General features: G+C 51.8%; 1 protein-coding gene across 5 annotated transcripts in view; it reads left to right on the top strand.

Moving 5' to 3' along the window:
* The window catches only part of Ctif (cap binding complex dependent translation initiation factor), a 246,632-nt gene extending 241,073 nt beyond the window's left edge, over positions 1-5,559 (top strand). For all 5 annotated transcript variants that reach the window (XM_041639225.1, XM_041639224.1, XM_041639227.1 and 2 more), the window contains one exon: positions 1,523-5,559. In XM_041639225.1, the coding sequence (XP_041495159.1) occupies positions 1,523-1,738 (216 nt within the window). In that variant the 3' untranslated portion in view covers positions 1,739-5,559. The remainder of the gene's footprint in view (positions 1-1,522) is intronic.
* Positions 5,560-14,431: the final 8,872 nt, after the last annotated feature.

A 14,431-nucleotide genomic window follows, 5' to 3' on the forward strand; every position in this document is an offset into this window, starting at 1 on the left:
ACTTAAGAGGTTTCAGGTGACCTGCTGCCCCCAAAGATACCCCTTCACTTCCATGGCATGTCATTAGAAGGGGCCAAATGCTTGATTGAATCTCCTCCATTGACGTAGCCTCTTGGAAGGCTCCCGATCTCAAGATGCAGCCACTGAACACCGAAACTTCTGGAAACTTTCTTCCAAGGCTGGCTGGGTTCTGGGGCAGATCCTTGCCTTCTACAAATAGCCCAGAGTCACCCAGGGCAGCACACTTAGAAGGGCATCCTAGCACAAGGACCCTGCCTGTCCATGCCAGTGAGCATTTTATATGTTCAGGTGGCTCTGGCCAGGTTGCAAAGGCCACACCCCCAGAGCTTTGTGCCAAGAGCCTGAACAACAACTTTGGTTGGACGGGATGGTCATCAAGTTTATGTGTCTTGCTCCAGCTGGGCACCTGCATGGTGCTTGGGGAGATTCGAGGGAAAGATAAGACAAGGTCCGTTCCTTCAGATGGCTTCAAGGCTGCCGCGTGCACAGTGGCTGGGGAATGTATGGGAAGAGTGTACATACAGAGTGTATATCCATGGACATCAGGGGAGCTCAGGAAAGGCTTGTGGGAAAGGGGGAGCCTAGAAAAGCAGGTAGCACAAGGCCAGGGTGCAGTGACAACGAGGGTTCAGGTCATGTGGAAAGGGACCTGCAGGAGTTGTTAGCCAAAGAAGAGAGCTTCTCCTAGCCAGGTTGTTTTTTGTTTTTGTTTTTTCGTTTTTTGTTTGTTTGTTTTTGTTTTTTAGTTTTTGGTTTTGGTTTTTCGAGACAGGGTTTCTCTGTAGTTTGGAGCCTGTCCTGGCACTAGCTCTTATAGACCAGGCTGGCCTCGAACTCACAGATGCCTGCCTCTGCCTCCCGAGTGCTGGGATTAAAGGTGTGCGTCACCACCGCCCGGCCTTTTTTTGTTTTGTTTTGTTTTTTGTTTTGTTTTGTTTTGTTTTGTTTTTGTCATTCCCATCCCCTCCAAGATTGATGGATCTCCCAAGATCACCTGACTGACCTTCTATTTCAGTTCACGACTCTCCTAGCTATTATTACAGATGTGGACAGAGGTCAGTTCTGGAGCTAGAGGTAGGTTTGGAGTTAGAAAGCAGACCCCATGGCCCATCCTGTTCCACACAGACAGACATAGGTACCAATCACTAATCTGTTTCCAGAGAAATACCTGGCAAATAGAAATGATCACAGCGATACCTGATAGCCCGAGGGAGCAGACCATGGGGTCAAATGAGAGCTTCTTGCTCAGGGAAAGCTTCTTGCAGGAGGGAAGGTTCTGGGGTAGCAGACCCAAGAGGTGAGTTCCTAGTGAGTTGATGTCAGGCCTGGGCAGCAGGTAATATCCTGGCTCTGACTATTCCTGCCTGGATCTTCATGTCCCTAGGACAGTTCCAATCTTTCTGGTCCTTGCCTCCAGCCTACCTAGCCAAGGATTGGGGGGGGGGGGGGGGCTGCATATTATGGGTCCAAGTCCCATCCTGACTACACTTTTTACCCACAGCTACAAAGCACAGGCCGGCTGCTGGAGGAGCAGCTGCCTGAGATGATGACAGAGCTCCTAGCCAGCGCTCGCGATAAGATGCTATGCCCCTCAGAGTCCATGCTCACCCGGTCCCTGCTCCTGGAGGTCATCGAACTCCATGCCAACAGCTGGAACCCTCTGACGCCCCCCATCACGCAGTACTACAACAGGACCATCCAGAAACTGACAGCCTGACAGAGAAAGGGGCCTGGCGGGCAGCCCGTGGGCAGCTGGGGCCCTGGTCCACAGGGCCAGATGGACAGGCGAAAGGACAGGGGTGGCCCTGGTGGGAAAAACAAATGAGCAGGGAGGCCGGCAGCAGCAGTGGCCAGTCTGGAACCAGTCACGGAGGGGACGGGATCCCTCAGAAGAGCTCCCCCATGTCGCTCCCCAGCCTGAGCATGTGGCAGCTCGCACCAAGGGAAGCATGTTTCTTTGTCCTGGTGGTCACCCGCCCTTGCTCTCCTGGGCTCTAGTCCTCCCCGCCCCCGCCCCCTGCCTTCCAGCCCATCCCCCCATAGAGCTTTATGGGAGGAATCTCTGCCACTCCTCACTGTCTCCAGCTGCCTCTCAGCCTCCCACACCTCTGGCCACGGGCTGGGTCAGCCAGGACTGCTGAGGGCTGAAAAAGTGGGTCGAGACGGCTCTCATTGTTCCCACGTGCCGTCCGCCGCAGTCGCCAACTGGCAGCCGGCAACGTGTAGCAGATGTCTGGGAGGACAAAGGCAGGCACGGTCCCCACCAGCCGCCCACAATTGACAGCCTTTGTCAGCCCCAGAGGAGCTGGGGAAAGGGTCCCCCACCCCTTCTAACCTTCGTGTTTCACCCTCCTAACTTCAATTCCTTCTACGTTCAGCCTCCAGCCCCAGGGCCTGCTGCTCCCTCTGGGCAGAGGAGGGAGTTGGGACTCCCAGCTCAGCCTGCTCCCTTTTATTTTGCTTTTCCACTAGATGCTTTGAAGTCTCTCTTCTCGATGAGAATGCCCTCGATGTGATCCCACAGTCGTCGCCTCGAGGACCCCCCTGATTAGTGGGAGATCAAACCTTGCCCCCTCTGTAAAGAATCTAGCCACAAACAGCTTGCCAGTAGCCAGCTAGTAATTGGAAACTTCCGCCCCATTGGGGGTCCCCACTGGAACCCCGTGTTCCTAGACCCCTGTCCTCTGCTAGCTTCCAAAGGGCTGATACTGTCCCCTGGACTGCCTTAGGACCTGCCCTGGCCCCTGTTACGGCAAACAGGGCCAGAAACGATGCTGGCGAATTAAAACCAAATGCAAGTCTTGTTCTAAGCAACTGCTGGAGGAAGAGCCGCTGATGGCTTCTTGGGTCTGGGAGCCTCATCCGCGGTCTGTGTCCTTACCCTCACCTCATCCCTGGAACAGCCTCCCAGACTGATGAGGAGAGGAAAGCCTCGGAGTCGTGACTGGGGGACAGTTGGTAGGTGACCAGGCAGGCAGCCAGGTGGAGTTCTTCAGGCTAGCAACAAAGCTAGGGTTTCTCAAAAGGTTTTGGTCCCAGGGAGTAACCCTTCTTCTGTACCGTCTAGACAGAAGGATGTGGCTCAGCCCAAGAGGCTGGTCTCTGTGTGGTGACTGGCGACTGCTCTGCCTCATCTCTGGGAAGCAGGAACCCACACTCTGATGCTCCCCCAGAATATGGCTTCCCAGTGTGTTGCTTTTACTGGGATTGGTTATCCTCTAGGCCATGTTGGAGGTGCTTGAGCAGTGGTTCTCAACCTGTGGGTCGAGACCCCTTTGGGGGTCAAGCAACCCTTTCATAGGGGTCGCATATCAGATATTTATATTACAATTCGTAACAGTAGCAAATTACAGTTATGAAGTAGCAGTGAAATAATTTTACAGTTGGGGGTTCACCCCAACATGAGGAACTATATTAAAGGGTCGCAGCATTAGGAAGGCTGAGAACCACTGCTCTTGGGGCTTCCTAGTTCAAATCAGGCTGGCTAGAGTAAGGAAGGTTTCTCTTAATTGTTTCAAGTCTAGAAGATGAGAAGGGAATGTTGGGGTGAGTCTCCAATCTCCCTGGCTCTCCCCAACTGAAATCTGGTAAAGATGGGGCCTCAAAAGGACCTGCTGGGAAGAAGGCATAGAGGTCAATGACCACCCCAGCTTTGATCTCTTTCCTCTCCCTCTCCTCCTTCCCATCTTTCTTTTCTCTACTTCCCGCTGCCTTGTCTCCCCCAGCCAGCCCTTAGGCTGAGCCTGGAGCCCAGGGACACTTCCAAGCCCCACAGGTGGTGTTGAGGGAAATGCAGGGCAGATGCGATGTGCAGAGAAGGTCCCAGGGAAACCTTGCTCTTGTAGAGTGGGGCGGCCCAGGTCCACAGGCACCTGCTCCCTGCAGTTTCGGGGAGCCACAGGTGTCCTTGCGTGGGCCTGCTTTTCAGGCGTCTCTAAGGCTGGCATGTGTGAGCGTGAATGCTTTCACACGCACAAGTGTATATAAGCATCTGCTGAGCGTGAAGCAGGACCATGAGAAAGAAGAGGCTGATGGTGGGGGTTGAAGTCACGGGAGTAGGGGAGGTCTCCTAGGCTCCATATGGGGGCTCCCAAACACTGTGTAGAGGCAGAGACTGTAGCTTTGTGGGTACCGTGGACCTAATGCAGCTCCTTCTTAACGGCCTATTGGGGGGGTCTTGCCTCAAGAGCAGCCCCTTCTAGGGCCCTGAGGACCAGTATGAAGATGCAAGATATAAATATGTATACATATATAAATATATTTTTAATTACATGTTGTGTCCTGGTGGCTCCAGACTTACCGTCTGCCTAGTTGCTCGAGAGCTCTTCCTGGTCGGTCCATCCCAATATGACACTTCCAGCTGTTTGTTTGTTTGTTTGTTTGTTTGAAATGCAGTTCCCTGCTACTTTTTCAGACATGGAAAAAAAAAACCTTTATTTTATTTTATTTTTTAAAGAAGCAACAGTAAAGCCTAAAATCTCCAAGTCTGAGTAGCTTCCTGTAGGAGACTACTCGGGCAGGAAGTGGGGGAAAATGCAGGCACCCACGGACCCCTGACCTCTCCCCAGGCCAGAGCATTCTCTGCTGCCAGAGGAACAGCGTATCAATGGACAGGAGGCAGGGCTAGAAGATATCTGGCTGACGCCTCTCTCGGGCTTGTGCTGTTCATCTGGCTGTGGTGATCGTATATTGAGCCTTTTAAGACTCCCCCGCCTGTCAGGACGAGTTTGGTCCTTGTTTTCCTCTCAAGTGGCCTGCTTGTCACTGTCCTTCTCATGAACTGGCCATATTGCCTAAGCTCTGGGACCACAGCTCCTGCAGGACTCCCAGCCTCCCTTGGACAGGGCCAGGAGCCTCACCATCAACCACGGGGAACGTGTGCCCCCTAAAACCGTCTTCATCCATGCATTCTTCCTTATCCAGTCTGTAAGCCTTTACGGTCTGGGAATCCTCTCGTCCGTCTGTGTAAATGTAAATGTTGACCCAATTGGTATTTATTCTAATTTTTATTGTATTTTATTTTATTTTATTTTGTCTGAAGGGTTAGGGGGTGGGAAGCATACCACAGGTTGCACCCAGGGCAGATGCAGGGATGAAGCCCACACAGCCCAGGAGCCAAGAGAAGCAGCTCCTTTGGGGCCCTCTGGGTAGCCACATCGCAGGCTGTTATCTGGCGTCAGAAGCCAGCCAGTGTTCCTTGTCCCAGACACTCAGGCCTGCCCATGGTGTGATGTCCCTCAGCTGCCTGGCACTGTGTTGGGAAACCTGCCTGGGTCTTGGAGGAGGTGGGTGGGAGAGAACAGAACTCTCTCCTCTGCTCAGACACTTGCGCCAGAAGATCTGGCACCTCACCTGAGCCAGCTGGGAACCTGACAACAGGACCCTACCTCCCCAGAGCAGGGTCTAGAGCTTCCCGCCAAAGCTATGGCCAATCCTGCTCACGCCATTCCTCCCCGTCACCCGTATGTCCTGCTTCCCAGCTGAACCCAAACTACAAATGGGTTTAAAAAAAAAAATAAATGATACCAAAAACCAAAAGTGTCCGAGTCTGTCTTCTCTGTAACGAGCTCAGCGGTGGTAATCTTTTCCCCCAAGCCTTTTATGCCTCGGCCGGTCCAGACAGGAATCTCAGAAGAGCCCAGACTGTGAGCTGGTAAGAAGTCCAGGGCAGGAGCAGGCTCTAGGATCTGAACAGGTTGGGAAAGGGCTCGTGCAAGATAATCCTGGCAGAAGAATGGGACATGTGTATCCAGAAGCTAGGCTCTGAGGCCAAGCCAGCGTGGTGGAATTTCCTGAAGAAAATGGCTTTTGTGATGGCTTTGGTTTGCTGCAGACTTGACCAGCCTCTCGACTACCCCATCCCAGGAAATGTCCCCATAGCATCTAGCAGTGATTTTTTTTGTAAGAAGCCTAAGATTCAACTGGGCCATGGCGGCAGATGCCTTTAATCCCAGCACTCAGGAGGCAGAGGCAGACAGATCTCTGTGAGTGCGAGGCCAGCCTGATCTGCAGAGTGAGTTCCAGGACAGTCAGGGTTACACAGAGAAGCCTTATCTTCAATAAAAGGGTGGGGGAGGGGCAGAAGTCTCTCAGGTGGTCATATAAGCTTTTTATTCAAGTCATTAGTGAGCCCTGTGAGGTATTTCCTATAATACCGTGGAGAAGCATGGGAGCACTGCCTCTGTAACAACTCCTTGTATAGCATCCTCCTCTTCATCCTTCCTTAGGCAGGCCCAGCCCAGAGCCGTCTGGGTACCTGGAGAGGACATGTTGAGACTGGCCATGGCTCAGAACTCAGCTGATGCCTCCACAACACTGCCTGAGGATGACCAGACAGACAGGACTGGGGTGAAGGAAATGATGATCTGAATGCCTGTGAAAGGGGAGGAGGAGCAGAGGTGAAGGGTCAAAAGGAAAAGTGTTTGAAGAAGACTCCCAACCCGAGGCTTCACCCAGACTGTTCCGGGTGACAGGCCTGCTTAGAAGCGCATAGATTACCAAGTCCCACGCAGCCCACGGTACCTACATGTTCCTACCCTGCATTTCACTCCCGTCTCTGCTGACATGTGTCCTCTTGTCCTGCAAAGAGCAGGTTACAATTGTCCTAGCTCTACAGAAAGGCAAAAGAAGGAAACTTCATTTTGAATGAATCTTTTAGAACACTCACACCACAAGACTTAGGAAGGCCTTTGGGTACTAAGGCAAAGAATGCAGACAGAAGGGGAACCATGGACAGGGAAACCGGGCTTCTAGCTCAGATGAACGCTCTCAGTTGGGCCAGTGAAGCAAGCAGACAAGTGGTTTTGACTTGCTTGGTTTTTTGTTTAGGATTTTTTACGTGTGTGTGTGTGTGTGTGTGTGTGTGTGTGTGTGTGTGTGTGAAAGAGAGAGAGAGAGAGAGAGAGAGAGAGAGAGAGAGAGAGTGTGTGTTTTGCCGGCACGGTATGTGCATCACGTGTGCTCCTGGTGCCTGCAGAGGTCAGAAGAAGGCATCAGCTCTCCTGGAACTGGAGTTATGAGTGCAGCTACTAGTGACAAGGGCTCTTAGCAGCTCCTTGTTTTTGTTGGTTTTTGTTGTCTGCTTGTGTCTGGGGTTATGTGTCTGTGTTTGTGAGTGTATCTGTGTGATGTACATGTGTGTGTCTGTGTGTACTTGTGTGTATCTGTGAGTGTACATGCGTGTGTGTCTATGTGTATAAATATGTGTACATGTGTGTATCTGTATGTGTGTGTGTGTGTCTGGTGTGTATGAGTATGTGTGTATGTCCCTGTGCCTGTGTGTGTGTGTGTGTGTGTGTGTGTGTGTGTGTGTGTGTGTCTGGTATATATGAGTATGTGTGTATGTCTCTGTGCCTGTGTGTGTGTGTGTGTGTGTGTACTTGCTTCAGTGCATGTGTGGAAGTCAAAAGACAACTTTGTGGTGTCTGTCCTTTCTTTTCATCTTTACGGTTCTGGGACTTGAACTCAGGTTACCAGGGTTGCACCGGAAGCACCTCTCCCCACTGAGCCATCTTGCCAGCCCTTTTTGAATTTTTTTGTGGGGCTGGATATGGAACCCAAAGCCTCATGAAGCTTTAGCACTGAGCTGGACTCCATCCCGGATAAGCGGTTCTGACTCCTGTTTTACAGATGAGCCAGGGCAACTGGTGCAAGCGCCAGGTCCAGCCTGAGAGCCAAGTGCCCTTTACCGTAGCCCAGAAGGCCGGCTGTCGTTCTGACACACCCCCTTGTCCCCTTAGAGGCCAGTCACTCAGACAAAGGCAGCTAGCTGCCTGCTGAGACTGGGCCAGAGCCGGTTCCCCACGCGTCCCTCTAGGCTGATGGAGACCAGGACCATCTGGGCTTTCTGTGTAGGTGTGGGAGGAGCTTTCGAAGCCTGGGTCCATCGTATATGCACAGTGTGTCCTGCTGGGTCCTGGTTTCCAAAGGCCAGTGGGTCTCGGGTGGGCAGGAGAGGAGAAAGTCCTTGTGGGGTGGATGTTTCAAGGGTGAGGTCAGTACCCAATTGCTAGAAATGGTTTCAAATTATGTTCTGAAACAGGACACACCCACACAGTTAACTTCCAGAATCCTGACAGTAGAGAACCTTTTTTTCTGGCTAAGAGTGTTCAGTAAGACCCAGAAGTTCAAAAGAATATATACCCTGACTCAGGGTTGTCTATGACATTTATAGGCCCTAAGCACATTTCCTTTCACAGGCCTGCCCACTCTCTTTCTGGGAAGTGTGTGTGTGTGTGTGTGTGTGTGTGTATCTAAACTGGATTTTATGGCTATGTTAGTATAAAGATAAATATACCAGTATTTATTAAAATATTTATACCAGTATTTATTAAAATATTTTCTTTAACCTAAAAATTAAATTTTTATTCTAATTTTAAAAGAAACCATTTTGTGGGCACCATGAGGGAGCCTCTCTTCATCCATCTGAGTTACTATGACAGAGCACCGTAGAACTGGGCAGATTGTGACAATAGGAGTTTAGTTCCTGCAGCGCAAAGGCAGGCGGTAGGAGGCGGTATGAGGCAGAGGTGCCAGCATGACAACTCACGTGAGGACTCTTCTGGGTGCATACTACCAACTTCCCAGTGCATTCACAGAGACAGAAACGGAAGCTTTTGTAAGGACACTAACTCCATTCTTAAAGGGTCTACTCTTGGGACATAATTGCCCCCCTCCCCACCGCCAAAGATATCTATCCAATGCTACCATACCAAAGGGTTAGAATTCCAACATTATTAGGGCTAGACCTTCAGGTCATAGCAAGCTACTATGGTGCCGGAAGGTATACCAGCCCTGTGTAGGTAAACTCCCTGAGCTAGGAGCCACGCCTTTCCTGGATGCCCATTGGTTTTAGGAGGATTTAGAGCAGGGAAAGAGTTAAGAGAGCAGCTCACAGTAGCCACATAAGGAAGCCAGTGTTCCCACACGTGGGTCTCCGTCCCCATCAATCTCTTCATTTACTGAGCACTCCTGTATCCTAGGCATGGTCCTGAGCACTCACAATCTTAGGTGACTCGTAGGAACATCCAGACTATGGGTATGATTAGCTCTGGAGGACAGACGACTACACCCAGGTTCCCACAGCACACACCCCCCCCATGCATAGAGGGTTCTATGTGTGATTAACTCAGCCACCGAAATTCCTGCTTCTGAGACCCATTACCTGCCCCCAGGACTTTCCAATTACTTTCACCTCCCAGGCTGCAGAGGGTCGCAGACCACAGCCATTCACCCACAAGCCTGGCCCAATTGTTGGGTGCAAAGACAATGGTATACCTGTGATAAAGAATCAATGCATCACTCAGGGCCTCAGGTAACACCACCAGGCTTGCCCAGCCTAGGGAGAAAAGACAGTCCCTCCCTACCAGGTGACAAGCCAGGGGGAATCCCAACACCAGTCAGGGCTACATGAGAAAAATCAGCTAGAAAGCTGAGCACAGACTTCTACCATTGCACTATTAACCCAAGTAAGTGCTGCTGAGGCCATTGGCAGCTGAGTTCTAAAGGGGCACAGAACCCTGTAGTCCCGTCCTCCCCAACGGCCTTGCTCCGGACGGGCCAGCGGTGGCCAGTTCCATAGCAGACATTCGACACCTGCACAGTTTAACTCAGGCCACAGAAGCCTCAGTCCCGCGAATCGCCAATGTGATTTGGAGGCATTTTGGGGAATGTCTAATTCAGTCTTCCTGCCTCGGCCTCCTGAGTGCTGGGGTTAGAGGTGTGTGCCACCGTGTCTGGCTTCAGTGTTTCCTTGTTAAATGTAAGACTGTGTGCAGGGCTTCAGAAGAGCATCCCTCGAAGGTGACTTGAAAGGGGGTGTATGGGATCCACAGCCTGTTCTTCACACACAGGAGCAGAGTCCCTAGGAACTAGCCCTGCTCACTGGGAGGCATCATGCCTAAGGTTCTAGAAAGTTCATTTAGCCCTTATTCCTCACTTCATGATACAACACAGCCTGCCCACTCCAGCTCCTCAGCTCCCAAGGCACAGCAAGGGCTCTGGTCAGGGCTCTTGGCTCCTCCTGTGAACCCACAGAACACACAGGCCACCAAGTAACTCCAAGGTGAATACAATGGGTGGTTGAGAGCCTCGGGGCCCAATTAGGGACAGGTATGTACTCACAGTCTAGAGGTTGACAAGGGACAGGAAGGGCTGCACCATAGACAGAAAAGAAGGGCCCTAGGGTTTATCGTGGGTAACTCCTGCCACGGGACTCTAGGTAACAAGCAAGCCAAAGCCCCAGGTCTGTGTTGCCTGTTCCGCTGTCGGTGCTCCCAAGGCTGTGGACAAACAGCAGGGTTGCTCCTTGTTGGCCCAGAAGAGAGCCCAAATTCAGAGATCCGAGCCTTCCCATAGCACACAGGAACAATCAAAAGGGCGAGAGAAGCAGCCGGGCGTTAGTTAACTCTCCAGGTAGGAGACCTCTTGACTGGGAAGGAAGACAACCAAGGCGTTGGAGTCTGTGGGCTCTGATCTTCACACTGGCTAGCTGTGTGAACCCTCTCTTTCCAAGACACCGGGCACTGTCCACTGGGAGCTGATCATGTGATTAACATAACTCTTTAAACTATGAAGTTTTTTTAAAAAGCTTTTTATTGGAATATCCCCATGGGGGTCATTGGCACCCCAATTTCTGATACCCCATGTTTCACTCCTTCTTGATGGCCCAGGATCATTCTCAAAGCACTAACTAGTAGAGTGCACTATAACCCAGGGTTAGCCCCGGAGATTACCAAGATCTGCCCCTCCTGCTCTGCTGGCTTAATGACTAGATCTTTGTTTTACACTTCCACCTCTTCTCTTGTCCTAATGCTCTTATTATCATTGTCATGGTTGTGGCCTGAGAAATGAAGCCATCGAGCTAGTCAGAACCATTTGTCAAGGGACACACAGGCCCTGGGCGAGGGCCCGGGGAGCATTCTGACCAAGGCCATGAGCTTTGCAGCAGAAATGGACATTTTTGTCATGGTGGTGGTTGTTTGAAACAAGGCCTCACTCTGTGGCCCATGCTGCCTCAAATTCCAGGTTTTGCTCTTAGCTTCCCCAGTGCTAGGAACATAGACCACCACATCCTGTTGTGTGAACTGATGTTTTTAACAGCTCATTCATCTACTTAGAAGCATTTTTGCCTGGTTTCTGATCCCTGGTGAGTTCCCAGAATGTGGGATCCACTCAGAATTAGAGTCCTATTACTGGGTGTGACTGGGAAGGTCATGAGGCCAGTGAGTGGGCTGATCATACCTCTCCCAAGAGGAAGATAAGATTCACAGCCCTGGTGTGGACAAGGACGGGTGAATCAAGATGAATCTTGGGACTGCTGACTTGAGCAACAGCCTCATGGTCACACTTTATCTGTTCCCTCATCAGAGCGTGAGCAAGAGGGCCCTTAGGTCCCGGGGATGCACGCAAAGAGCACGGGTTGTCAGCCAGCAGAACTGAATCCATCCCTCGCGCCTTGGCAGCCAGTTAGTTTATGAGAACCATGCTTCCTTTGGTTCAGGTTTTTGCTTGCTTGCTTGCTTGCTTGCTTGCTTGCTTGCTTGTTTGCTTGCAGACACGATCTGGCTATGCAGCCCAAGTTGGCCTCAAACTTGAAGTCTGTCTGCCTCCTGCCTCCTGAAATTGCAGGCTTGGGCCATCACGTTGGGGGAGTGTTTCTTCATTACAGTCTAGTTTCCCAACCGCCAGAGGAGGTTAGAGTGCTGTTGCTTTTCAAACTGTGTTCTGAGACCCTTTAGTCACCTCTGCTAATCTGGGGAAGAGGGGGGTTAAAGAGAAGGGATGCTCTGCCCAAACCACTTTGGCCCCCTAAGCCTCTCACACCTCACCTGATCTCCCTTGGACTGCTCCCTCAATGCGCTGGGTTTGTACTTACACTGACCCACCTAGGAAGGCTTTGAAATTTCAAGTTAGTTAGCTAAGATCCTCCAGGCCTTCTGGAAAAGGCTTTCTAATAAAGACAGCCTACACAAGCAGTGTTCATCTGAGAGTGAAGGGCCTCAGGTACCCCTTGTCCTGCAGGTCCCACTCAGAAGGCAGGGACATGGCATGCAGAACTATACTGGGAAGGACCCATGGCACTGGCTGCAGAGGGCCAGAATCTGGCTAGTGCCTCCTCTGGCATCCTCACGTGTCATGGGCTATTTATTCTCTGGGTCTCTTTTATTTTCCCCTCTCTTCCTCATCTATTTTCTGTCTCTGGCTACATCCTAACATTCCTGTGACAATCATCTGAAGGTTTTTCCTCTAAGAGAGCGCAGGAGAAAAAGAAGGGCCAAGGTGGGACCTACCAAGGACATTGGGCAGCATGTCCTTGCTCTCTGCCTCTCCAGAGGGACGGGCTGCCCAGCTCAGCACTAATCCTCACCTGCTTATGGCCTCTCCTCACTCTGGGAGTGAAGAGAAAAGCCCCCCACCCTAGTCTGTTGTCCAAAGCCTGAGACCGTCCTCTGCCAGGACTCCACCAGGCTGGGCCCAGCTTGGCTCCCCGCCTGGGCTGCCTTATTGATTCTTTTGGCTCCTTTTTGCTGGGGATATCAATCTAGCGGGTTCCCGGGATGGCTGTGTTTTAACCTCTCACCCTGGTCTAGACTCTGTCGGCTCCTGCTATCCCTCAGCCAGGAGGAGATGGAGGCCCCGGGGCCTCTTGGGCAGGCTCTGGAGCCAGCGGATTTCCAGGAACCGAAGCTGGGATCGCCTGGCGGCTCCGCAGCCCACCAACCTGCCTCTCTCCAAACCGGCCGGTGAATTATTAAAGATGCAATTTCCTCTCATCTTTCCAGTAAAATTGCTCTCCGGATCGTGCGTTGCTGCCTTCCTGTCACTGGCCAGCTGGGGTCTTGGCAGAACTGTCATTCATCCCAGAGTAGGGCATAGGGAATTGGGAGTCTTAGCATATCGCTGCCTACTGTTTCACGGCACCAGAGAAGGAAGCTCAGAGATATTCCGCTGCCAGTCCACAGTAGCTCAGCAAGCTACCGGCAGAGCTGGGCTGTGACCGTGTGTACCAGCGAAGCCTGGAGAATCCCCACACTGTTGCTCAGGGCTACTGGCACATACACTCCCTGGTGAGAGTAGTTGGGTCAAGTTCCCTGTGTATCGATCTTGTCTCCAAGTGTGATTTACAATCTTTGCTTCTTATTTACCACCAGGTCCCCCACAGCAGCCGCGTAGCTAGGTAAAGCCGTCATGGTTAGTGCCCTCTTGTCGGTATTTACTGTTTTGGGTTTTGCTGTTTACTGTTGGTGGTCATAATGGGGCTGGGGGGCTGGGAGAAGCAGCTCCATGTATGTTCTCTGTGACTACATGGCTGTGTTCCCAAGTACTTCTTAAAGCCCTGCTCCCTGCTGGCTTTCCCAAGATACCAGTCCTTGGGGATCCCCAAGGGAGTTCTAGCCTCCTCTTCAGCCAATGCCATAGTGTTAGAAGCTGTTAGGAGGGTGTGGGAGTCTCAGAAGGGTATATTGATGTCTGTGGAGACAGTGTGGCTATGAGCTGACACTCCGAAAGCTCCAAACACCTTTGGACCCTAGGTTCAGGGGTCAAAATCTGCTCAAGCACCAATTCTCTCAACTGAGGCAGGCCAAACCCAACGGGTCTTTGAGGTCACAACCGCCCTCCATTCAACTTGGCCTCAGTCCCTTACCTCAGTCCCATCCCCAGTGGAGAGCAGGTCCCATGCTCCACCACAGGAAAACTCTTGCCAGAGTGCCTCAAACTTGAGCGGGCAAAGCTGTGGCCACCAAGACTCTGTACACATGCCCGTGGAAGAAAGTTACTTCGGGTCTCTCTAGGGTTTTCCAGGCGTGCTGGCTAGTTTTATGTCAACTTGACACAATCTCTGGTCATCTGAGAGGAGGGAACCCCAACTGAGAAAATGCCTCCTTGAGATCCAGATGTAGGCAAGCCTGTAGGACATTTTCTTAATTAGTGATTGATGGGGAGAGCCCAGCCCATGGTGGGTGGGGCCATCCCTGGGCCCCGCAGTCCTGTGATCCATAAGAAAACCGGCTAAGCAAGTCAGGGGAAGCAAGTCAGTAAGCAGCATCCTTCCATGGCCTCTGCATCAGCTCCTGCCTCCAAGTCCCTGCCCTGCTTGAGTTCCTGTCCTGACTTCCTTCGGGGATGAACAGTGCTGTGGAAGTGTGAGCCAAATAAACCCTTTCCTCCCCAACTTGCTTCGTTCATGGTGTTTCTTCAGAGCCATAAAAACCCTAACTAGGGCAGCTGGGGTTCTGGATCAGTTTATTGGCCCTTGCCCAGGCTTGCTCCAGCTGAATCGGCCCTGGCTGCGACCCCCACTCCCATCACTAGCCTCATAGTCCCAACCTCTTCTCTCTCCCACAAACCTTGTTTCCCATTAACCTCCTGCAGAAGACAGCAGGTCCAGAGAAGGCCTCCCTGTGCCTAA

This window comes from Microtus oregoni, unplaced genomic scaffold (assembly GCF_018167655.1).
Source record: "Microtus oregoni isolate MIOR12 unplaced genomic scaffold, Mior012 000057F_ref0000458, whole genome shotgun sequence".
Taxonomy (NCBI): Eukaryota; Metazoa; Chordata; class Mammalia; order Rodentia; family Cricetidae; genus Microtus; species Microtus oregoni.